We start from the raw sequence: 24,273 nt of genomic DNA on the forward strand, positions 1-24,273 counted from the left end.
AACTCTTGGATTCTTGCAGAATTTCAAGGTATTTTGTTATCAAGTGGTGTATTGAAAAAGTAAAGACAAACAAAAATAATTTCATTGATAGAAGCCCGAAGGCAGGGAGTACATAAAAAAGAGCTGAAAAAGGAAGATACAATCCTATTCTACATTTGGGGGTCTTCAGGCTCTTTCACATGGGAATCTTCCCCTCCTACTTCTGAAGTCCGAGCATCCTCCTCTCTTGTTTCCTCATTTTCTTTAGGCAACAAGGCAACGGCCCTATCAAAATCCGAGAAATTCCTTTTATCCACAGGAAGAAGTCCTGCCTCCTCGAACTGGTCCCGACATCTGTCAAAACCCTTCTTTACGAAAGAATATGCCTTGTATTCAATCGAATTTAAAGTCAAGAGATTCGAGGAAGGATGCCCACCATTCTTCTTTGGACTGCAGGAGGATTTCCAAAGTAGATTCGGCCGTAATGGCACAGGTGCTATAGAGATCAAGCTTTTCCTTCAGAGAGTTGACTCGCGCCTCTGAGGATGAAAGCTCCAAAGTAAGTGTGTTGGCCCGAGCAGTCGCAACTTCATTAACTACCGGGCCTCCTTCAAATCCGCCTGGGCAACCTCCAACTGTTGATGGGCCACCTCAGATTCCGTTCTCAAACCATTAACAGCATCCTCACACAGAAGTCGGGCTCGTGCTAACTCCCCCTGGACTTGCTGATTTAATGTGTCAAGGGTCCGTGCTCAGGTCGCTTCCCTTTTGGCAACGACGACAACTTCCTCATAAGCAGATACCAACATTTGAAGACCCTATAAGAACAAGGATTATAAGTATACTTATCTAAAAAAAATAAGTATCGAGAAGGAAGAATTGTTGACAAGGCCTGGGCGGTACCCTCAAAAAGCTTGTGATTTGGACCCAGTCCTTGGAGGTAGGCTTCCTCCGAAGAGGAAATCGGTCCTTTCAACAATCGGACCCCGGCAAAGGAAACTCCATCGAGGAAAATATTATCTCGAGCTTCGGGATGACTGGAGTGAGTCTGTCTCGGAGGGGAGAAGCCCGTATGGACTACTCAGGAAGGGACCTCACCCCGTCCTCGGTATCACTTACCAGGACCGTCTCGGGGGTATTGTTTGCTTTTATTTTCCTTCGGACGAGAGGAATGTGGTCCTCTAAATACCCAGGAGAGTTGGGTGGATTGGCTTCCTGTTGGGAGGATGGGACACCCTCCCTAGTTGTATTCTCAATCCGGGTTTCAACCAGTGGCTGGTTTTCACCCAAAGCCTTGCTCTCTTCAGCAGCAGCCTTGGCAAGAGCCTCTTTCTCTTTATTCGTCTTCCGAGCTACCTTTTTCTCTTCTTCGTCCTTCTTTTCCAAGGCCCGTCTTCTCGCGGAGGCTTCTTGGATTTTCGAGTTATCTGTAAAAAAACAGGGGGAAGAGAGAGCGAAGCTATTAGAAAAAGTATAAAGTAATGAGCAATAAAAATAGGGAAGTAAAATATTGGGTTGAACACACCGAGTCAGCAATCGCGTCGATCACCTTTGCAGGGTCTCCTGCCCGGGCACTCAACCCATATGCAACCAAATTCTCTTCAGAAAGGAGAAAGGAAGAAGAAAAATTTCTTCCTTTCCACAAGATCTTGGTTCCGATTGAAGGGCTCCTCAAATTTATAAGCCCGTGGAAGGACAGACTGAGTAAGAAGGTTGGGTAGAAAGCCTGTCAGGCATGGAAGAGGGGAGGGTAGGGTGATATAGAAGAACCTACCTTTCTATCCCTTTAAGGAAGAAGGAATATCATCAATGAATCGACTCTTCAAGCGGGCGGACAATGAAAAGGTGTTGTCCCCAAATCGACACACAAAAAAATAATGGAAGACAAAAGGGTTAATAAGAATGTTGTGCATTTTGAAGAGAATAAAGTTTGCGGCCATTATATGGAAAGAGTTAGGATGAAGTTGGTTAATGGGAACCTCGAATAATTGGGCCACTTCAATGAAGAAGGAATGAATGAAAAATCTGAGACGAATTTGGTCCCTGAAAAAAGTACAAACCATTCGGAAGATGATTAGCCCGATCAGAGTAACTAGGGATCCGGATTTGGTAAGAAGAATGAATAGAGCTTAGGAATCTAAGATATTCCTTCGCTCCAGGGCGTAGAGTTCTTTCCATGGCATAAAACCAGGGAGCACTTGGAGCCCCAAGGTGAGGCGAGCTTGGAACCCGGGCCGTACCCTTCCCATTTTTTAGAGCTTGTGAAGGGCCAGGAGCAGAGGGCTTGGTTTTTTGCTTTTTTGATTTTCTGTGGAGATGATTGGAAGAAAGCTTCTTGGGAGGGCAAGAGGAAGAATCATAGCATGCCGCTGCAGACTCATACTTAGTCGAGTCGCGCACATTCTCTCCAGAAGTAGAGGAAGTGGAGTCTGACATATTTAGGAAAAAGAAAGGTAGAAAAACTTACGAAGTTGTTGAAACTTGATGTAAAAAGTAGTGATCGTCGGAGGAGAAGACATCACGCCGAAAAAACGAGATAAGTTGGAGAGAAAGCAAGAGCGGAAATGTGGAAAATGGTGGAAATTTATTTCTTTATATAGCCAAGGGATACTCAATCTAAGCCGTTGATCCAAAGATAAATGGATGGATAGGATGCTCCTTGAAAATTGTGCCAGAAATATGAACAGACAGATACATAATTCAAAGAGATATTAGACTTTTCGACTACTATGGCTTACCTCATACTTACATCAGCACTATGCTACATAAGCTTCCCACCCAGACCTATTCCTTGTTACTCGGGACAGCGAGCTAGCCCGACTATTTCAGGGGAGGTGATGATACCTCGGGGAATATCCTATTCCCAGGTCATCTCGAGAAGACGAAAGGAGGAGCTCGGGTAGTAGGGGTTTGATGAATCCGAGGGGAGTTCTGCCACCAAAATTTTTCCCGAGCATCACAGTACATGTGTCATGTTTTAAACTATAGATATAGGGTATCATGACTTGGTCATCATTAAGAGACCCTTTGGCGTGTAAAAGAGTGAACAGACTCAATCGAAATAAGCATGTGTTGTCAGACCTAAAGTGTCAGTAAAACAAAATCATGGACAACCATACCCTCATGAGTAGTAGATGGGCACTGAAAACAAAATCATCATTGATTTTCCTCCTAAAAATACCAAGATTTGTTTATTACTAAGGGATATACATATTCCTTTGCAAGAAATATTTATTCTCCTCACAAAATATTGACTTGAACATCGGTGTGGCTATACCAGAAAACCATCTGGCGCCCCACTAACGATCTCTGAAATTGCCCACCCATCTCACACCTAATTCACCCGGTCGCATCAGGTGTTGAATATCGATGAGCCCGGGCGAGATTTGTTCAAGATTCAGTTTGATAGAAACTAGAGTAATATATGACATGATCTCTATCAGTTGCAGAAACAAAATTTATTGAGAAACTTTAATTTATAGAATATTTATGAGGAGTTAACAAAATAATTAAAATTTTAAAATATAAATATTATTTTTTAAATCTCTAACTAAAAATATATGTTGCATTATGTCAATAATTTATATATTTATAGTAAAAAAATGTTTTTAAGGTTAAACAAGAGAACGAGAGATTCTTAGCAAATATCTAATGTGAAAAGTATCATTCCTATTTCCACAAATTTATTATTAAAACATAGTTTTCTTTATTATTACCCAAAAAAATAGTTATTATATCTGTAATTATTTAATTTTCCAAAAAATAAATCCTTATAAAAGAATTTAATTTATTCACAAACGTGTACTTCAATTCACATTCTTTTTTTTTTAGAAAAAATTTTGTTATTCAACAATATATTATTTTATAAAACTGAAGTAATTATAACATATCTCCAAAGAAATTAAATGCAGTTGAGGTGCAAGAAATTCTTGGAAATTTGAATTTTTCTTTAACATAGTCCTAGCCAGAAATTGATGCTCGATGTATAACCTTGAATGCTATGAATGTATATACTAAGTGTGAGCTTTTGAAATATTTTGAATGTGAACAGAAAGTTTGTGAGGAGATTTAAGCAGAATAAAAACTTGGTAGTTTTTGTTCATTATATCTCTCAGCTGCTCTTCTCGGCTATTTATAGGCTTCGCTTCCAACGGTAACAATGAATACGTTCAAGATAAGTGCCACTGTGAAAGAGATATGAGACAAGCTGATTCAGCTTTTTGAAGACAATGATCAGACAAAGGAGAATATACTCACAATAGATATGTAAAAATTTGAAAATATCAAGATGAAATCTGGAGAATCTCTAAACAAATTTGATGAGCGATTCAGTAACATCATCGCGTTGACCCCTCTATGTTTTAGCTGAAGATCTGGCTGAGCTAATATTACGAATTTGTAGAAAGTGTTGTTTATATGCGTTTTTGGTAGCATAAACTTCAGGTGCTGATCACTTCGATAAGTATTTATATGAAGGGAATATACAGTCATTACCACCCGGTATTAATCCTTCAATTATTCTTCATTGCTTCCCCAACATGACACCTAATACCCATAAAATAAGTTCAACTCAATCTCGACAGGTCAGACAGTTGAAAGCCCGATAACCAAGTTATATTAGTAGGTCATCTGGGAGCTCATTCTAGGCTCACACGGCCGACCTGTCCAATATCCGCTACACATCAGAAGGACTCGGGTTTCATATACACACATCTTCTATTTAAGGAAGGAGTATCATAAAGATTTAATATGATGTTATATAAGATTGTGAAAATCTAGAGTCCTACGAGTAAATAGTTCTGATTAAGAAATATCTTTACTCGTACAATAACTCTTCTACTATAAATATCAGCATTGATAATATTATCATTCTCTATATTTTTCCTCTTCCTGACTTGATCGTCGGAGAGTATACACCGGAAAAACCTTCTGACCCCTTTCTCACGTTTTTTGTGTGTGTTTCAGGTCACTTTTATCTCCGAGCTGACCTCCTAGAATACATCACAACCCTTAGATAGAAATCACTATTTTTATCAACACCGCCACCTATTCAAGGAATAATAAATTTTCAGATAATCGTTGCTATAATCTTCCGAAATAATGTCATTACGGGACAAATCTATGAACATCATCTGGGATATATTTGAGTTCGAGACTTGTGTAAATACTCGATACAAATACATAAAATAAAACTAAATAAATAAATAGAGGTTATTATAGGCCTTCAGACTTCAATATCATGCACGATATTCCAAAAGCTGTCAATTATCTTCTTCATGTGCATCTATGATAATTTTATTCTCCAAGCCCCAATATATATCTCCTCAAATTGAATTTGGAGCATCTTTTTGGCATGTAGGCACACAAACTGTTAATTAAATAGTAACGATGTCCCAATTACATTTATATACATATAATTTCTCAATCATTTATTAAATTTCGACACATGCATGCATTAGCTGGATTGGGTGGCAACTGCACTACCATGCCTTGGCCTGAGGAACAATCATGTCCCAGCTCTTACCAAATTACAGCGATCAAACAACCATTTCTAGCCAACAATAACATAAGTAAACCTATACATATGTGTATATATATATATATATATATATACACACATATATATATATATATATATATATATATATATATATATATATATATATATATATATATATATATATATATATATATATATATATATGTGCGTGTGTGTGTGTGTGTGAATTTTTAAATTGTAAAACTGATCAAACACTATATTTCGATTTCTTTTTTATCAAGTAAAATCAATTATTATACCTAAGAAATATTTATTATAAAAACCTATCGATTAAAATATATTATCTTAAATATTAATCATCTTAGCATAAACACCTTACGATTCTACAAAACTTAATTAATAATAATCATGTCAAAGGTTTTTTTTAATAAAAAAAGATAATCATGTTAAAAAAAATTAAGAAACCTTTAAGACGCCTTTTCTGAAAATTGTAGAGATTACATTTTAACAAGAAAAGATACAGAATAAGTTTAGAATTATCGAATTTTAATATAGAATAATCATGATTCATGCATATGAGGTTCATACAGGGGAAGTAGGGGTGTCAATTGTGTCGGGTGTGTCGGATTTCGGGTTAACCCGCAACATTTTTTCATTTTTTATTTTCAACCCAAACCCGAAGCAACTCGAAAACCCTCAACCCGAACACGAACCCGTCTAATCCGACTCAACCCCTCTAATCCGACTCAACCCGTCTAACCCGCCTAACCCGAATTTTATTTATTTGTTTTATTTTTTTCAAAAAAGTTAATGAAAAAAATTCGAAAAAATAAAAAATAATAATAATATATTAATTTAAACACATAATAACAAAATTTCTGATTTAAATTTGAAAGTTTAATTGTAGAAAATTAAAAGTATATTTACTAAATCAAATAAACAATTATTAAAAAAATATAAAAAATAAATATTAAATAATGAAAATTTATCATATAAATATACAATAAATTATGTTCAAACATATATTATACAAAAATATATGTAATATTTTCAAAAAAAAAAAAATTGGGTCAACTCGTGACCCAACCCGAAACCAATCTAACATGGTACTAATCCGAACCCACCCAACCCGAACCCAAAAAAACCCAACCAGAACCTGATTTTTTCGTGTTAGATCGTGTCGGGTTGACGGGTCGTGTTGTATTTTGACACCCATAAAGGGAAGATGCGTAATCCTCTCATATAAGTATAAACAAATATTATGTAAAATATCGTTATTTTATTGTAAAATTTTGTTATTTTACAATATTATTTTTCAATTCAATGTAATTATAAGAACTAAAAAGATATTTTAGATCCCATTTTATTTTGTGTGAAAAATGTAGCAATTTAGGGTTAAAATTGCAATTTGCTCCCCTGAAATTGTATTAAATATCCCCTTAATAAAAAAGAAAAATCGTGAATATTTACTTTTTTTAATCAAGGAATATATACTATAATATTAAAAAAAATCTGTTATTTTTTAGATGGTGTTTAGATTGGACGATTTGGATTTAAGAAAGTATTTCAATGAATAATTTGAAATCACTCCGGTCCAATATTGAGTTGAATTTGAAATATATTAAAATTATTGTAAAATTAAATATGCGAGGGTTTAAAATTCAATTTCAAATAAATTTATTCAATAAACATTTTTTTTATGAATTTGTGTGTCAATTCATCTAATAGTGAGACAAGTAAACTTTGCCTATATTTTTGTGAGATTAATCAACCTTACTCAAATTTAAAATTACAAATAATACGTGTGTCATAAAAAGTAATGATTTTTCATTGATGACTCAAATAAGAGATCTGTATCACTAAATTAACTCGTAATATCGTCTCATCTCAACCAGATCCAACCATAAATAATCTCTTATCCAAATTCATAGAATTACTCAATTGATAATGTGCAATATTTTAGAAGTGAACCACGAATTATTTAATGGTAATGGCATTTAAAATGAGAGGCAAAGAAGGCACCAAAAAGGTAGGGTCCCTTCATTTAATTGGAGTGTCCCTCTCACTCCTGAATAATCTTGGGCACATTTGTCACTATGTATTTACTCTTCAACGTCTCTCTCCACGTTTAATACACCCTCTTTTACCATAGAATCTTTCACTCGCTAATTAGGATTTGGATCCTCGGTTTGGTTGAAAATACAATACTTGATGATGTATATTTTTTACATAAGATGATAATTTTGTAGACATCACGTCATATGAGATAAATTTAAAAAGTTATCAAATTAAATAATCATCTCAGATAAAAAAATACACAACATTTGGTGCTATGTCAACACAACACAGTAGATTATCTAAATCCCATTAGGTACTTTAAACTATAATATTAATACAAATAATTTTTTTTATCATATTTGAAAGTCGAAATCAAGAATTAGTTTCAAATTTGGATCTCGGTACCAAATATGTTAAAAACTATGGTCATAAAAAAATATCTATTAGACTTGAGATTGATATCAACAAATTTTGGTATCATGATTTATGGGTACACAAATTTATTTGAATCTAATCTAAATATTACCCAAAATCAAATTATCATGTATTTTTTCAAGTATGAGATTATATTATACTTTTCACTCAGCATTAAATGTCAGCACCAAATTATCAAAAAATTCTTTTGACTCTAAAAACCATTTCCAACATGCATGAGAGACCCCTCTCTTCCATTCTTATCTTTACTGCATTACACACACTAGGTGTGTGGTGTTTCTCTGTCAATCTCATGTGCTTCATCTCATCTCTTACTCAACTCCTCCATTCACCACTAAAACCATTTTATCTATTTCACTCTCTCACTTCAATCATTTATTTATTTTATATCTTTTTCACTTATCTCTATCTCACGCACAAAAAACACACACCCTTTACCAGTAGATGCACTAATACAACTGTATGAGAGTCATTTATACTCCACATTTGCATGCTCTGTGGTATGCCAAGAAATGGGCTTTAAAGTTTCTCTTTGTTTGATTTTTCTTTGTTGGTTGCTTCTTGTTCTAAGTTTGAGAGTTGATGGCATTGGCACTGAGGTTTATGTCAAATTATTACGAGCCCCTCGTGAGTTCTCTAATATAAAATCAGCCACGTTTGCTTTTGAAGTTTTGGTGGGTGGCAATGGCGGAATTTGCACAGATTGCTCCACAAATTGCAAGGTTGGTTCTTAGTTCTTACACAAGCAAAAATACGTTTTCCTTGTGGGTTTTTCAGATGCGATTTTGGTCTGATTTGTGTAACTGGTAAAAATTGGACATGGTTTCAAGATTTAAGCGCCATCTCTCTGTGTTTGCTTTTCGAGCGGCTTAATCTTCTTGAACAAGTTTGTTTTTTTAATATGGTTCAATTCAATGCATGTGCCTGTAAAAAACGAAGTGCTGTATTTATACTGTGACTAATTTGATTCACTTGTCAAGTTGTGATTTTAGTTTATTGCAATTTTTTTTTAAAAAAAAATATAGAAAGAAATGCCTGCTATCTGTTCTTTTTTCATTATATAATCGAATGTGCCATATCAGGTTTAGTTCCCTTGAATTTTGTAAATTAATTTGTACAAACATTACAAATGCAGCTGGATAATAGCACATTTTCAGCTTGTGAAGGTGGAAATATGACCTATACAAGTCTGCTAGATGGAAATCACACATTTGAGGTGTGCGCCAATGGGTTGTCTGGAGTTGCCTGTGCCGGCTATGATTGGATTGTTGGTTGAGCATCCTCCTATGTTTCTTTTACTTGCACACCTCCTTCCAAATTATTGTGACATTAAGCAGTGTTATCCACCTAAAGTCTGGAAAATTATGTACTTCAAATGTCTTTAATATGTATGCATAAGAAAAAATTTCGTTTCATTCCATTCCAATATTTGCTGCTGGCTTTAAATAGCTTGCTTTTTTTTTTGCATTAGGAGTGTCAAAATTTTATTTGGGACATATTAAATCAATGTAACATGAATTTCCATCAATGGGAGCTTATAATTCTTGAAGATATATTGCATGGTATCATGCATTCTCAATTTTGCTTATCCTTTTTTAAGGATAACACCCCATGGAAAGTGTTTTTTAATCAATCTCAAGTGACAATTTTTTATCCAATAATATCCTTCACGCAGATAAGGTTTCTGCACACTAAAATGCAGGGTATGCTGAAATATGGATAATAGTTGGCAATGGTGATTCTTAAGGTGGGGTGGGGGGTGGGGGGGCAATAACCCTCACATGAGAAAAATTAGAAGGTTTTTCTAAAATTCAACATTTCTCCCCCTTGATTCCCTGGATCCACCCTCTGATGTTAGGACAATATTTTCGCGTAAGTTTAGTTCTTTTGTCAAATGATCTTTCCAAACAACAGCCTGATCTAATTTGCACTTCTTGCAGACACTATTAACCCAACAGCATATGTTACTACTCCAACGCCCTTTACTAGTGCTTCTCATGTCTTAGTGAACATATCTTTCAGTGAACCTTGTGGTGGTGGAGGTGGTTTCAGATGTTCTACTATAAAAACCTGCAACGTGAGTAGATGGTCAGCTGAAACTCGATCGAGACTCAACAATGCTCTGTTTCTTTCTAATGGTTTAGTTGGAAATCATAATTTCAAGTATGCTCTTGCTGACTACCTTCTTTCTTGACAGCTTCTGGTTTATGGTGCGGGTGAGGTTGTACCGAGTACATTTGACGTTGTTCAGCCACATTTGAAATATTCTATTGTTGTCCGTTTATCTCAAAGAATTCAATATGGACGTGTGATCTTGGTAATGGATAGAAATTTCTGTTCAGACTCTGCAGGAAACATATTTGCGAGGAGTAAAAATTCGAGTTATTTCATACACATTGGTGAGTTCAATTGCTGCATATTTTTTTTTTAAATGAAATTGTAGCCTGATTTCTATTTGTAGTTGAATGCATACCGAGTGATCAATTGTTTTGGATTCATGCAGATAGAAGAAGCAATAATGTGAACTTGAAGACTCATATACCCGAAAGACAGCTTCCAATTGAAAGTGAAACTAGAACTGTACTGGCAACTAATAAAAATAGGAATCTAAAGTTGTACTTATATTTCACGGAACCAGTCCTCAACTCATCCACTGAAATTCTAAATTCCATCACCACAAGTGAAGGATCATTTGTGCCCGTCAGTGGGGATACCTTTGGAAATCGAAGATTTGGCTATCAGGTTGGTGATAGTGAACCTCTGCCTAATTGAATTTATTAATTTCTATTGTGCTTACGAGCATAACAGACCTGTTATATTTACCATATTTGTATTTCTCACCTTTTCTTTTCTTTTACAAGTTGCAGCTAACAGATGTAGCGGAGATGGCTGTTGTTACTGTGAGCGTGCAAACAAACTTAGTAATCAGCAGACAAGGGACCTCTGTCACTCCTGTACCTCCCATAACTTTTCTCTATGGTATTTGACATTACTTTTGAACTCGTGTTTTACACCAATACTTCGTTGTTTGAAACTTATTGGAAATTTTTTCCTCGGTTTTGAATTCTTTTTATTTTTTTAGATTCTCAAAGGCCTACGGTTAGGCTGAGCACAACAAGCAAAATGCGAACAAAAGAAACGAGTATTCCGATTGTGATCAAATTCGTGAAGCCGGTATTTGGCTTTAACTCATCTCTTATAACCATCTCTGGTGGTCATTTGCTCAGGTAAGCTGCTTCATAAATTGATTACTGGTTGTGGACTAAATTTCTTTTTGTCATCAGTTTGGTTTTGTGCTATTCAGTTTCCAGGAGATGACTAAGAGCATCTATGCCGTGCATGTACATGCACTCGCCGATTCTATATCAGTCTATATTCCCGAAAACATAACCACGGATGTCTCTGGAAATAAAAATAGAGCGTCCAACACTCTACTAATCAGGCACTGTAAGGATTCTGTCTCTAAATTCTTGGAAAACATAGAATCTTTATGAAAATAAATTTGAGGGAGTTTTTTGTGTTTTGATTATCAATTTTCTTTTTTGTTGTGCAGATTCTGTGCCGGTGGAATCTTTGATTCTTTCAACCTTTGTTACTACTGCTTTTGGTGTGACATGTTTGATTGGAGGGTTTCTCACTGTTTCAACAGCAACACTTTTATCTTTTGGAGCATTCTCCAGGCCAAGTTCTATCTTATCCTCCGACCCTGCAAGATATATTTTTGTAATTTCCCTTCTCGCTCTACAGTCTTATGGATTGAAGAAATATAAGTTAACATTGACTGAATTTCGATGATTTTAAAATATGAAGAAATTTGGATTCAATTTTGTCAATATGCTTTATATAATTGCACGACAAAAGGAAAGGAAATGTTCTTTTTTTGATAAAATTTCACGAGAACTTGAAACTTGTTTGACTGAAATTTTTCTTGAAAAGCTTCGATAAAATAATATTACCATTTCATGAATTCTGAGCAACTTCCATGTCTTTTTTACTTTGTGCAGAGAATCGCTTACCACATTCAGGTGTTTGCCTTATCTAAATGGCTGGCAGTTACTTCGCCTATAGAATATTATGAATTCGCAAGAGGTCTGCAATGGAGTATCCCTTACTTGAAGCTCCCATGGGAGAGAAAAAATGTCCTGCCAATGATGGTTGGATCGAGTTCTTCTAGGAGCCGACTAGTACATAGTTCTGAAATCCGTGAAACAGGAGTTTTCAAGGGTGTTCAACCAAGAGCTGGCAGTCTGGAATCAGCAGCCAAAGTGTATGGATTGCCATTGACTCCTATGGAATACATATCCTATTTTGAGGTCAAATGCCCTTACTTTTATTCGCGTTTTAACACGTAATACTGGTTACAACAGCATTTGTGTGTTCGTGTGTAAATTTCTCCCACTCAAAAAATAGGATCTAAGTTGAGTTGAGCCAACTCATGAACCTGCCGATTAGACAGGAGAAAGTCTTTCTCGAGCTCAAACATTCTGTTTGAGCTCAACTTTAGTAGTTCAAAAGTTCGTCAGATGACCTACGAGCTTATTTTTTTTCTATATATGTAAATGATGGATAGAATATGTATAAAAATATTTTATATACAATCAATATTATTATATAAAAGCGCTGTTAATCATTTCATAGATATTGCTCATGAAATAGCCTGAGCTTGCAATGCAAACTGATTATCTGTCGTAAACATAGTCGTTAAACAAAGCCAATTAGCCAAGTGGAGCCCATGAGGCAGATCATGAGCTCGACCTTGAGCTTTTCTATTTTTGTTTGATGAGTTTGTACTCAGAGTTAAATTTTTCTGAGTTGTGCTCTGGCTGGAGTCCTTGAGATAATTACAAGCTCAAACTCATTACATTTCTATACACGTGTGCGAGGGTAGCATACTCCATCTTACTGCATGAGAAATATAGGCTCAGATGGTTGTTTGCCGCTTTGTTCAGTGTATAATCATTCTTTGTTATTCCGGCCTTATTATTGACTTATATATATTGCAATTTTGCAGAGCCATAATATTGTGCCTCAAGCTGAATATATTTTAGATCCAAGAAATTCACATGGGTAAGTATTTTATAAAACTTCTGATGCTCATCTATTCGATCTTATTTTGGTGAATTCAACTTTGACAAAAGCAAACTTCAATCTACACTTATCTGGTAAAGAGCCAAGGTCTGAAATCTTGTTATATGTGCATTCGGTAAAACGAGTTTGTATTTACTATTTAGTTATGTGCTAGTCACTTTTGTTAACCAATCAAACTGTTTAATTCTAGGTGGAGAGATTTCAGTAGAAGCATGTTTTGGTTATCCATAATTGGTGGCACCTTGGTTCTGGTCCATGTTTTATTCCTTTTTATCCTTCAATTCAAGAAGAAAAACAACGAAAAACAGAGCTTTGGAGCTCTTATTTTTCCAAGATTCGAGATATTTCTGCTAATTCTTGCGCTACCATGCTTCTGCAAAGCTTCAGCTGCTTTGCTCAAAGGTACTTAAAATTAACCGACTCTGCCAAAATATGTGTTCGTTCTGAATCATTTTGGCTCTTGATATTTTTTTCCCTGATTAAGAAATTATGTTTTATTTAACGTGGCAAGGTGGGACGTCTTCTGAAATGGCCATAGGCTTTCTGATCATGAGTATAGTTTCTTTGGTTATGTTATCATTGTTTTTGTTCCTTTCCTGCGGAATCACGCTAGGGAAGCTGCTTCAGTACAAGGAAGTACATCGTGAGGGACAAATATTTCGATGGTATAAAGAAATTATTCGAGTCATACTGGGTCCTGGTAAAAGAAGCCAATGGACGTGGAAGAACCGCCCTGGTTCAACTAATCTTACCATTTTCGGTCCTCTATTTGAGGATCTTAGAGGCCCTCCAAAGTACATGCTGTCTCAGATTTCTGTTGGTCGTGTGAACAAACGTGATGACAGAATAATTGCTTCTGATGACGAAACGGAAGATGCAGAAGCGCCCATAATTCAAAAATTGTTTGGAATTATGAGGATTTACTACACATTTCTTGAATGTTCAAAACGTGTGGCACTCGGAATCGTGGCTGTTGCTTATTTACAGAACTCATCCTCAAAAACTCCAACGATCATAGTACTTTGTATGACCTCATTTCAACTGTTCTTCATGGTTCTTAAGAAGCCATTCATTAAGAAAAGGGTCCAACTAGTTGAGATTGTCTCAGTGTCAGGTGAGGTCGCCATTTTTGCAATCTGTTATGTTTTCTTGGAACACAAGTTTTCCCCCCAAAACGAGAGGAAAATTGGGATTTCGATGCTGTTGATTTTCTTGTTAGCCTTTCTAGTCCAAATGATCAATGAATGGCGTGCACTATACCGACAGACAAAGCGTCTGGATCCCATTAACAACTCGTTTTTACGAGGTTTGGAAAATGCTTTAATTGGATTCCTCTTGTTCTGCTGTCCCCACGGTTTGGTCAAGGATCTCGACCGAAAGTTCCCTTTAAACAACACGCCTGAAACGGCAGAAACCACTTTTTCTGTTAACAGGATTCAGAGCTTGGGAAGCGCGGCCTCGGGAGACAAGTCGTGGTTGAAGCAAATTCAAGAACTAGCAAGATCAAGCTTTAGTAAAGATGGAGCCAGGACCAGCCCAGGCGATCCATCCACGAGTAAATCGACCAAGTTGAGCGGATTTTGGAGAGCTAGGATGAGTGGAAGTTCGACTGCATCTACTGACGTTAGTACAAAACAGAGGGGATTGCACAGAGAATTGGAAGAAATTTTTTCATTAAAATGAGACAATCTTAAATATCCCTTCTGAAGTTTTGGTGGTCCTTTCTTATGCGCTTGAAAATTCTGTAGGTAAGGGGAAATGGCAGCATGATTTAATGATTCTTGTGGTTAAGTATTCAAGAATTAAGAATCACAGTAGAATGAGATTTTACAGGCCATATGTGCAGCAAATGCAGCTACACCTTTACAGGGTGGATTCTAGCAAAGAGAGATTATCTTTTCAAAATGTTCAAATGTATTTTGCATTTGGTAGGTTTCGAAACAGCTATTGCAGTCCAACCACCGCTGGTTTAGAGTAGTACTGCAGCCTAAATATCTTACAAGAAAACTGTCTTGCTGTGGGATTTGTGCGTAAAGCCTTGCAAATTGTGCGATTTGTGTTTGTGTATGACGAGCTGACTGGCTGTGCTAATTCATGTTGTGTATAATTTGGAAGGTAGGGGCAGGCCAGTCTACAACCCGTCGCAATCCGCTATTATATGTGGCGGAGCAGTCCACCATTTTGACGAGTTGAAAAATTATTAACCCAACCACCTATTTTATATAATAGGGCAGGGTAAGTCGATTCAACAAACCTGACTTATTTTGACATCTTTACTTATCATCTATCTAATTGGTGTCTCAAAATGTGGAAAAAGACTATGAACTAATTTTTAATTTCTTGCTAACTCATAAAATATTTTGTTATGAGAATGAAATAATTGTAAAATATGATACCATAAAAGATGTTATAAAAGTCTATTCCCCTATCTTATATATTATAAGAAAATATGACCTCATAAAATCATAATAATCTAATTAATTTATATTAATAAAAAAAATTAATCGATATAAGTATCAAAACTAGGTAATGAAATCAAATAAAAGTTTAATGGTAGAGTAGATCTCTTGTGAGACGGTCTCACGAATCTTTATCTTTGAGACATGTCAATCCTACCGATATTCACAATAAAAAATAACATTCTTAGCATAAAAAATAATATATTTTCATGGATTACTCAAATAAGATATCTGTCTTACAAATTATGACATGTGAGATCATCTTACATAAGTTTTTGCCTTAATGATAAGATCAGATACACCATAAAATAGGGTAATTTACGTTTACTTTCCGTACACTTTATGTGTTTTGCACTCATCTATCTTTACATGATCTTTACTTGTTATAATTTTAAAGAGAGATAAGTGTCACTGACATAAAATATATAAAATATATGGAAGGGGAATGTAAATAATCCCAATAAAATATATGTGAAAAATAAGACATAACAAGAAACTTATTATGTCCTGTATTTTAACGCAACACTAACTTCAAATAATATAAATATTACACTAAAAACAAAATTCATTTTCAACTCATCAACTCTAACGTCCTGACGAAAATGAATGTTCTCCTAATATTTTTTATTATTTTATTTGCAATTAAATTATTCCGCAAAACATTCATTAATACGATAATTAAAATTATAAATAGATTCATTTATGTTTATTAATTAATTTATATGATGAAATTGTTTAAAATAATTAACTAATTTAAATAGTTAATTAAATTTATTTAAAATTACATTAATTGAGTTAAATTTGTATTTTATTCATTTGAATAATTGAACTTATTGATTAATATCTTTAATAATAATATTTACTATTAAACTATAGTATACATAAAAATAATATTAAGATAAAACAACTAAAATATAATTTTCATAGTTATCTAATTAAAATTTTATTATTTTATTCAATTAATACAATTTTCATGGTTAACAAAAATTAACTATATATGAATAAATAATCTTTTAAAATAAAAAGTTACAGTTTACAGAATATTATAATTAAATTATTAATAATCAAACCTATAATATATTACATTTAACAATTATAATAATTAAAGAAAAACAAAAATAATAATAAGCAATCGCGGTGTAGCATAAGGTCTAGCTGCTGCTGGTTGCCTAAGTCACCATGATTTATTTTCTCTCACAATCCTGTCGGGTAGGGGGTGAGGGACGCCTAAGGTGAGCGATTTCACCTTTTGGAGCAAAGAAATAAGATGCTATATTTTCAAATACAAAAAATAATTCTAAGTTGGTTCAAAAATATTAAATTTTCTCTAAGTTGACGTTTCTTTTTTAACTCGATTTCTATATCTTCGCAGAACAACTTTTGCGGGTTCTGCACACCGATTATTCTTGTTTACTGTTATTATTGAAATCCCAAAAAATTTGATAAAGAATAAGGAAATTGTATTTGGAAAAAAAAACAAAAATTATTCCTTGGCAGCCAGATATGAAATTTGATTTTTACGCTGATCTTGCCTTAGATAAGTAAAACATGGGGACATATAGATGCTCTAAATCGTGTTACACTTTGCTCAAACAAAATTCGTTTACAAAAATTATTAAAAAGTAAATGCACGAAACATCATTATTTAACAACAAGATATGAACAACTCTTTTGACATATGTAAAATTTGCAAAACTAGATATTCTTATAAAACGATTGGTGGTTCAAATGATACCGGTCCTTTGAAAAAACATTTAGTCAAGGTACATAAACTTGACCCTGATCCGCTACAATCATTCGGTAGGAACTTACCCAACAACAAATTAATCCTTCAAGTGGTAAAACTTTCACAATTAAAAAGAAATTTCTCGAAAAGTCATCATAAAATTTGTAACTGTTTTCAACTTTTTATAATATCTAAATAATAAAGTTTTGTTAAATAGTTCAGTTTTTGTTGAATTTATTTGTATTATTTAACATAGTTTTTACACTATTTTTAAGCACACACTTAAGAAATATTGCTTTGATATATATAAAATATAAAAACACTAAAATATTATCTTTCAAATATTTTTTTATAGTTAGTTTGACAAGTGATATTTGGACTAATTTGAAAAATGAATCTTATCTATTGTTACATCTAATTGGATTGATGAATCTTGGACTGTGCAAAAAATAATTTTAGCGCTAGATAAATTAAAATCGTCACACAATGCATACAGAATAGCTAGATATATTTTTAATATTATTTAGATTTATGTTATACAAAATAAAATAATTTCGATCACATTAGATAATGCGAGTGTCAATATTCTTGCGATTAAATATCTTAAATATTCATTAAAATCGATTTTAGATGGTAAATTGATTCATATTAGATGTTCATGTCATATTATCAACTTATGTATTAAATGTGCCTCTGATGAACATATGTCTAATTTAATAAAAAAATCAAATTATATGGGAAATTATAACATGAGAGAAAAAAATTGACGTGATTGGAAAAAACTAGTCAAATCAAACATGATTAAATTTAAAATTTCTTCTTCCTGTTGAAACTCGATGGAATTTTTTATATCACTTGCTTCATACTTTGTTACATTTTCAAGATTTAATTACTTCATATTACGATAATATTATGGTAGAAATTTTTAAAGAAGCAACTGAAATTTTCTGGCATTAAATACTCTAATGCAACCATGTTTTTACATTTGCTTTTCAATATGTTTTATAAATTTATTGACTACTGTAATGATTCTATTATGCGTGATTTAATTTCAAATATGGAAACAAAATTTCCAAAATATCGGGAGAATATCCCAATTGTGCGTGATTTAGTAATATTACTTGATTCTAGTCAAAGTCAAGGTGAGTTAGACGTATCTTTTGAATATTATGCTAATTTTTTTCGAAAAAAAGTTAAAGATCAAAAGAAGTCAATTAATTATGCATTATCTCCAAGATTTGTTTGTTTGTACGCTAGCAAACAATGTGAACCGAGTGTGCAGCCGAAAAAAGATGCCAACATATAAAAAGCAAAAGTGGAGCACTCAACTTCTTTCAAAGTCTGAAACGACAAAAGTTTAAAGAAAATCAGTGAAAAAGATAAATTAAAATGACATCCAAATTTATTTAAGCCAATATATTGATACTACAGAGAATTTTGATGTTCTTGATCGGTGGAAAGTAAATTTTCAACTTTATCCAGTATTAGTGACAATTGCAAAAAATGTCTTACACGTTCAAAGCTCAAGCGTTGCTTTGAATTAACATTTTTAGTATGTGAAAAAATAATTGGTGAATAAAGATCTAATTTAAAGTCAGAAACACTTAGCATGCTAACATTCATACAAGATTGGTTTGTAGCAAAAGAAAAATAAGACCGCTGGAGCGATCGACGAATTTCAAAACTCAAGTTTCGACGAAGGTCTGAAGTATTCAAAATATATTTTAATAAATCGTGATAAATTTTAGATTTTCAATTATAAAATCAATTTTTAATTTATTTTTATTTTATGATTAGTCAGTATTTTCAACTCAAAATACTAAATAAAAAAATGTTCATTAATTAAAGTAATTTTATATTAAATAATAATAATAGTCAGATCCGGATCATATATTTGGTTCGAACAGGACTTGAACCGATCTATAAATAATAGAACTGATCTGAGGATCGGATTGAACCTTGGAACCGCAACCGATTCCCGCACCACCCGGTTCGAAACTGGACCAGAATCGGAACCCATGAACCGATAAGCATGCCTAATTGTTTCCACTCAATTCCATGCCTTTTTCACCAAAATATGTATGTGTTGTCTTGATACCTGTATATGACACTAAAAAAAATATAAAAACGAATAATTCTGCTCGAAAACAAACAATATCATATCAAATAAAAAGAAAATATAAGTGCTAGAATTGCATTTAACAGGGCTGTATACCTTTGAACCTAAGGACAAAGGCAAGGATATATTGGCTGAAGAGCCCGCCAAGCTGCCCAATGCCCAAGCTATTATTAATGTTGTTATCCAGTGGTCAGATGAGATAGTTCAAAAAAGACTTGAATTTTTTGTTAATAAATTGGTATAATACAGGAAAATACTCATTTCTCTATGATTAGAAAAGAGAAAAAGTTAAAGGTTGCGGATGACCTAGAAGATGACATTCTAAGGTGGGCAGAACAGAGCTAATCTCTTAAGCCTTGCACCATAGAGAGTTCATCGGTTTGGAACTGCGTGAGAGTGTGCCGCGAGAGATAATTAAACATAAAAAAGCCAATTTGATCCGCACAATCTTCAAGTTCGTGATGAATAGGTTGTGATTCAATAGTTGGAGATGGATAATCTGTCAATCTCAATAATGGTCAAATTAAAAAGGCAAGAGTATGAGCTACCTATTGAAGATGATGAATATCAGGCTGAGGAAAGCCTACTTCTAATCAAGCTGGTGGTTATGCTTGTGACCAGCTTATGAAGAATATTGAGTATAGTGAGGTAGATACTCTAGTTGTTAACTCCTCAACTCAATACACTCAAGCTAGGAAACATCTGATCCCTTATCAACCATCCTCTGAAGTAACCGAAGCTCCGCTAGTGCTCAAGGTACCCAACCCAATATTTATATAGATTTTTGGTTACGTCGATCATGCTTCTACCTCTCCTCATCACATGGGTGATTCTACTACTTCTGCTCCAAGTCTTTGCCGCAGACTGCCTCCACAAAAAACCAGATGGGAACTCTTCTTGAGATTCCATTGACCTCGGTCGATGATGTGGTCTAGTCCCTGTCTGAGTTTGAATTCATTGATGCCTCCAAGACAACCACTCCTAAATCTCTAGATTCAAGTATGGCTGAGGAGGAAAATGTTGAAGAGATGGCTGAATCTAGCCCAGATGTCTAAAATTCCAAATTTTGCTCGTCTTACAAATCAAGCTTGTGAGGATCCAATTACTATGGATGAGAATATTACTCCCATTATTTTGTCTTCAAGCGGTGCTCTAATTGTATTCGCTGATGCCGTAGTGACCCAAGTTCTGTTATCAATAAAGTATGACCTAAATATGATTAAGATTTCAATATTTAAGCAAATTAAGTGTTTATTCAACAACTAGTTCAAAATGATTGAAGAGCAGATCAGAACTGTCGATTCAGAATGTCCGAAGTGAATTTGGAAATTCCGAACAGAGATATGAGCTTTCAGATCAGCAATCATACCTTTTGAAGTATTGTGTCAAATAAGCATCGACGCGTAGGAGTTCAGAGCTTCCGAAGGAGAGATCAGAGGGTCCAAAAGGTGTGGCGTTGACATGTAGAGTTCAGAACATATGAACTTGACCTAGGTAAAGTGGATTGGGATTCAGATTTTGTGCACCAATTTCAAAGTATTCTCTCATTTTCTAGTGCATTATAATCTTCTCCCGTTGTTCTCGAATTTGTACGAGTTACGCATAGCTCACGGAGTAAGCGGTGACTCGTGGAGTGAGCTGTGAGGCTATCGACCCCAAAAAGCTGATGATGGGGCCTTATTTATAATATGGGGATAGTAGTTGAAGCATAACTGTAGAATAATACAGTTTTTTGGGTTATAATTTTAGGATCAGTAAGTAAAAATCCTTATTATCCCAGACCGGTGTAGAGGTATGTAAGTACTGACTGAGATATGCATATGAGTATGCATGCTTATGTGTTGAATTTTACTTGTCATTATATGCATGTTTTGTTTCATAATATTTTGCGGTATTTGCATATCATGTTGAGGAAGTATCCTTGAGATAGTCAGCTAATGGGGTCACTACCTTTTCTTGTGGACGATCGGGCACTAGTTGACATCAGATCCAATGGAACAACATGCTATAGTGACCCAATACATTCTAGGTCCACGATCCTGATTCAATGTGGGATTCACCCAATGGTTCGATGGAACAAAGTGCTAAACATTCAAGCACCTCCAGACTGAGCATGAGTTTCCAGTTTGATCATTGATCACAAATTCATGATTCATTCATGCACATATAGGTTTGTATACTCATGTTGTATGTACTGGGAGATTTGTCGCCCACATAATTGCTTTCATCTTGGAAAACCTATTCCACATGACAGGTCTCAGGTTGGACAGACAAGGAGAAGCCAACGGTGACCAATAGATATCATGTGCTTAAGGTTACTTCTTGAAGGGTTTGATTCTTGTTGTTTATTTTGGTTTAGTACTGAGTTCCATTTGGTTGTATCATACTATTCAGGTTTTACCGCTAGAATAACAGAGATGTTTTGGTTTATGATTCTATGATGGTTTACCAGTTTCCTCACTTTATATTAGGAATCTAATTATGTTTAATTAAGTTAATTATTGCATTCTAGTGAAACTTTAATGTAGGCATTCCGGGTAAGGGTCACTACAGACGCTGACCAACAGATGACCAGCATAATATGGATCATCTGCAAATGTTTTTCCTGTCAATACGAGGAGAGGGTCGGTTTACAGTGCCCGAAAGCGTAACGGAAGTTTGAAAAATAATGTTTTTGAACAAGACAAAACCGAGCACCCCTTTTAAGTGTAGCAAATAACAAAAACACAAAAATCTCATACATAGAGTGTTTTAGAAATTTTACCTATCAATCACAAATGATTGATGATGGCTCCAACTAAGTTGTTAAACAACTTAGCTCTTCAATATGTAGACAATCTACAAGCTTCCTATGAGCACTCCTTGCTCAAAATAAAGCCCACCACCAATAAAGAGATCGTCGCTAATTTGCACTAGAAAAATTAGAGGATTTTTCTTTTGAGAAGGATAAGTTTTTTTAACAATTGAAGAAGCAAAATTGAGAGAAAAATAGAATGGAAATTTCGGCCATCACAATGCTTGGAGGAGAGAAGGAAAATTTGTTGGTTGTGTAAAAAGTTAAAAGTTACATGAGCATGCCATGAATTGTTTGTTGAAAAAGTTTCCTCCAACCCTTCACCTCCCAAGCATGTAATTTTATTTGGGCTTGTTGCAATTTCTCAAACGTCCACTACTCGTTTTCTTAAGACGTACTATAATTTTGTTTTCTCCTTAAGCTCCATAATTCAAAATATACATATATATATATATATATATATATATATATATATATATTATATATATATATACTTTAAACACCTTGTACCATTTTCAAAATACAACAACCAACTAACATTTGAAACTCAAAGGACATAGTTCAAATCGTCAAAAATCGTCAGACATTTTACGAAAAATTAAAAAACAATTTTGAAAATATAGCATATACTATAACCTCTCAAAAAACCACTCAAACATAATCGCAGTCACAAAATATCTTTAACATAACTTAAAATCATAAATCATAACTAGTGCGGAAAACTAGCGTTGGTCCTCGGGTTATGTGCAAATTCAGTCCAACAAAGTCAACCATCAGACCTCCAATAATATTATTATCATAATCATCTGCATCAATCACATCTAGTGAGCACTATAATCTTGAATACAAGTACTACATATATAGATCAAATACAAAAAGTGAAAATACTTGTACTTAAAATATCATTTTCATGAAGATGCATAAACTTTAAAACAAAACATTTCCATTAACTTTTCATATAATATTTTCGTAACATTTCATATCACCATAAACATATTCATATTCATATTCGTATATCATATTCATTCATTTTCCTTTCATCACTCCATATCATTCATCATTTTATCATAAACATTTCCTTTTTCATCATAAGAATATACGTTTTCCTTTTATTGAATTTGGATAGTTAATTGTGACTTTCGTATCATCATAAGGTCGATGGATCCATTTATCATAAAACACAGTACTAGGTGGCGGGGACATCAGCGAAACTCTCATGTCAACTGAGCCTTGGCCTTCATCATCATATAGAAAACGATCGGCGGGCTCCCTCTGTGGCTTCTCCATAGACGGGCTCCCTCTGGGTCCTTTTCCCTCACGACATCCCCATTCATATCGTCATAATAGTCAATTACTCCACCTCCTCCAATGTTTCACATTTTCATCACTTTATAAAATTAAACATGCATATAACGTTTTTCTTTTAAACCAAGCATGCAATTTTTTTTAAAATTTTATCGTTTCATCATAAATTCCATGAATAATCAAAAATTCCATGACATGATCGATTAGGGGGATCATCGTTGAGCTGCAATAGCTCGTTCTTGAAATATGAACACCGATTAATTAAATCGAGTTTGGTGTTCAAACCAAGTAGAAGACACTCGAAAATAATCCTTCGTAAAAACCTATTAAATATTTTTAAAGAATTTAAGGCATATGCAAGTTGAATGAGAAAAAAATATTTTAGTTGAAACATTTTATCAAACACCTGGAATGCAATAATTTTGTATTTGAAGAACACATAAAAACTTCAACAATACATCATTAAAACAATGAAAATGAAAGTAAATGCAATAAACAAATAGACACGAATTTGTTTATGCATGTTCGGAGAGTTCAAATGCTCCTACGTCATCCCTTCTTCCCCTCGGGAAGGGTTCACTAGAAGACTTTAATTTATACAACTCTTTGTACAAACCCACTCAGCTTAGGACTTACACTACTGCCTAACTGAACTCCTAGCTCTCAAGATTGTAGGCAGCACCTCACAATCAGCATATTGTTTAATGTCTCATATGCAAAACACATGCACAAGTTTATTGTCTTTGTGCAGACTCACTCAACTAATCTTTGAAGTTCAACTCTCTTTTATATTGTGAGTGATTGTGTATG

The 24,273-nt window shown here is 34.2% G+C and overlaps 1 protein-coding gene across 6 annotated transcripts; it reads left to right on the forward strand.

Moving 5' to 3' along the window:
* Nucleotides 1–8,374: 8,374 nt before the first annotated feature.
* On the forward strand, nucleotides 8,375–15,151 carry LOC140804425 (uncharacterized). Of its 6 annotated transcripts, XM_073160446.1 has the most exons (13): nucleotides 8,375–8,694; nucleotides 9,108–9,243; nucleotides 9,913–10,049; nucleotides 10,170–10,371; nucleotides 10,476–10,714; nucleotides 10,840–10,951; nucleotides 11,055–11,199; nucleotides 11,277–11,419; nucleotides 11,526–11,695; nucleotides 11,977–12,285; nucleotides 12,984–13,039; nucleotides 13,251–13,462; nucleotides 13,572–15,151. In XM_073160446.1, exons 1-13 carry the CDS (start codon nucleotides 8,485–8,487, stop codon nucleotides 14,741–14,743), a joined length of 3,243 nt encoding a protein of 1,080 aa, XP_073016547.1. In that variant the 5' UTR covers nucleotides 8,375–8,484; the 3' UTR covers nucleotides 14,744–15,151. The 6 variants fall into 6 exon arrangements, with proteins under 6 accessions (XP_073016547.1, XP_073016550.1, XP_073016546.1 ...); XM_073160449.1 differs by lacking the exon at nucleotides 8,375–8,694 and having other exon boundaries at nucleotides 9,995–10,049; XM_073160448.1 differs by lacking the exon at nucleotides 8,375–8,694 and having other exon boundaries at nucleotides 9,117–9,243; nucleotides 9,995–10,060.
* Nucleotides 15,152–24,273: the final 9,122 nt, after the last annotated feature.

Source organism: Primulina eburnea, chromosome 11 (assembly GCF_022965805.1).
Source record: "Primulina eburnea isolate SZY01 chromosome 11, ASM2296580v1, whole genome shotgun sequence".
Classification (NCBI taxonomy): Eukaryota; Viridiplantae; Streptophyta; class Magnoliopsida; order Lamiales; family Gesneriaceae; genus Primulina; species Primulina eburnea.

Coding starts and splice junctions, on each gene's coding strand:
- LOC140804425 (XM_073160446.1), top strand. CDS start 8,485: ATGGGCTTTAAAGTTTCTCTTTGTTTGATTTTTCTTTGTTGGTTGCTT. Junction 10,372..10,475: donor GAGTTATTTCATACACATTG/GTGAGTTCAATT, acceptor GGATTCATGCAG/ATAGAAGAAGCAATAATGTG. Junction 10,715..10,839: donor ATCGAAGATTTGGCTATCAG/GTTGGTGATAGT, acceptor TACAAGTTGCAG/CTAACAGATGTAGCGGAGAT.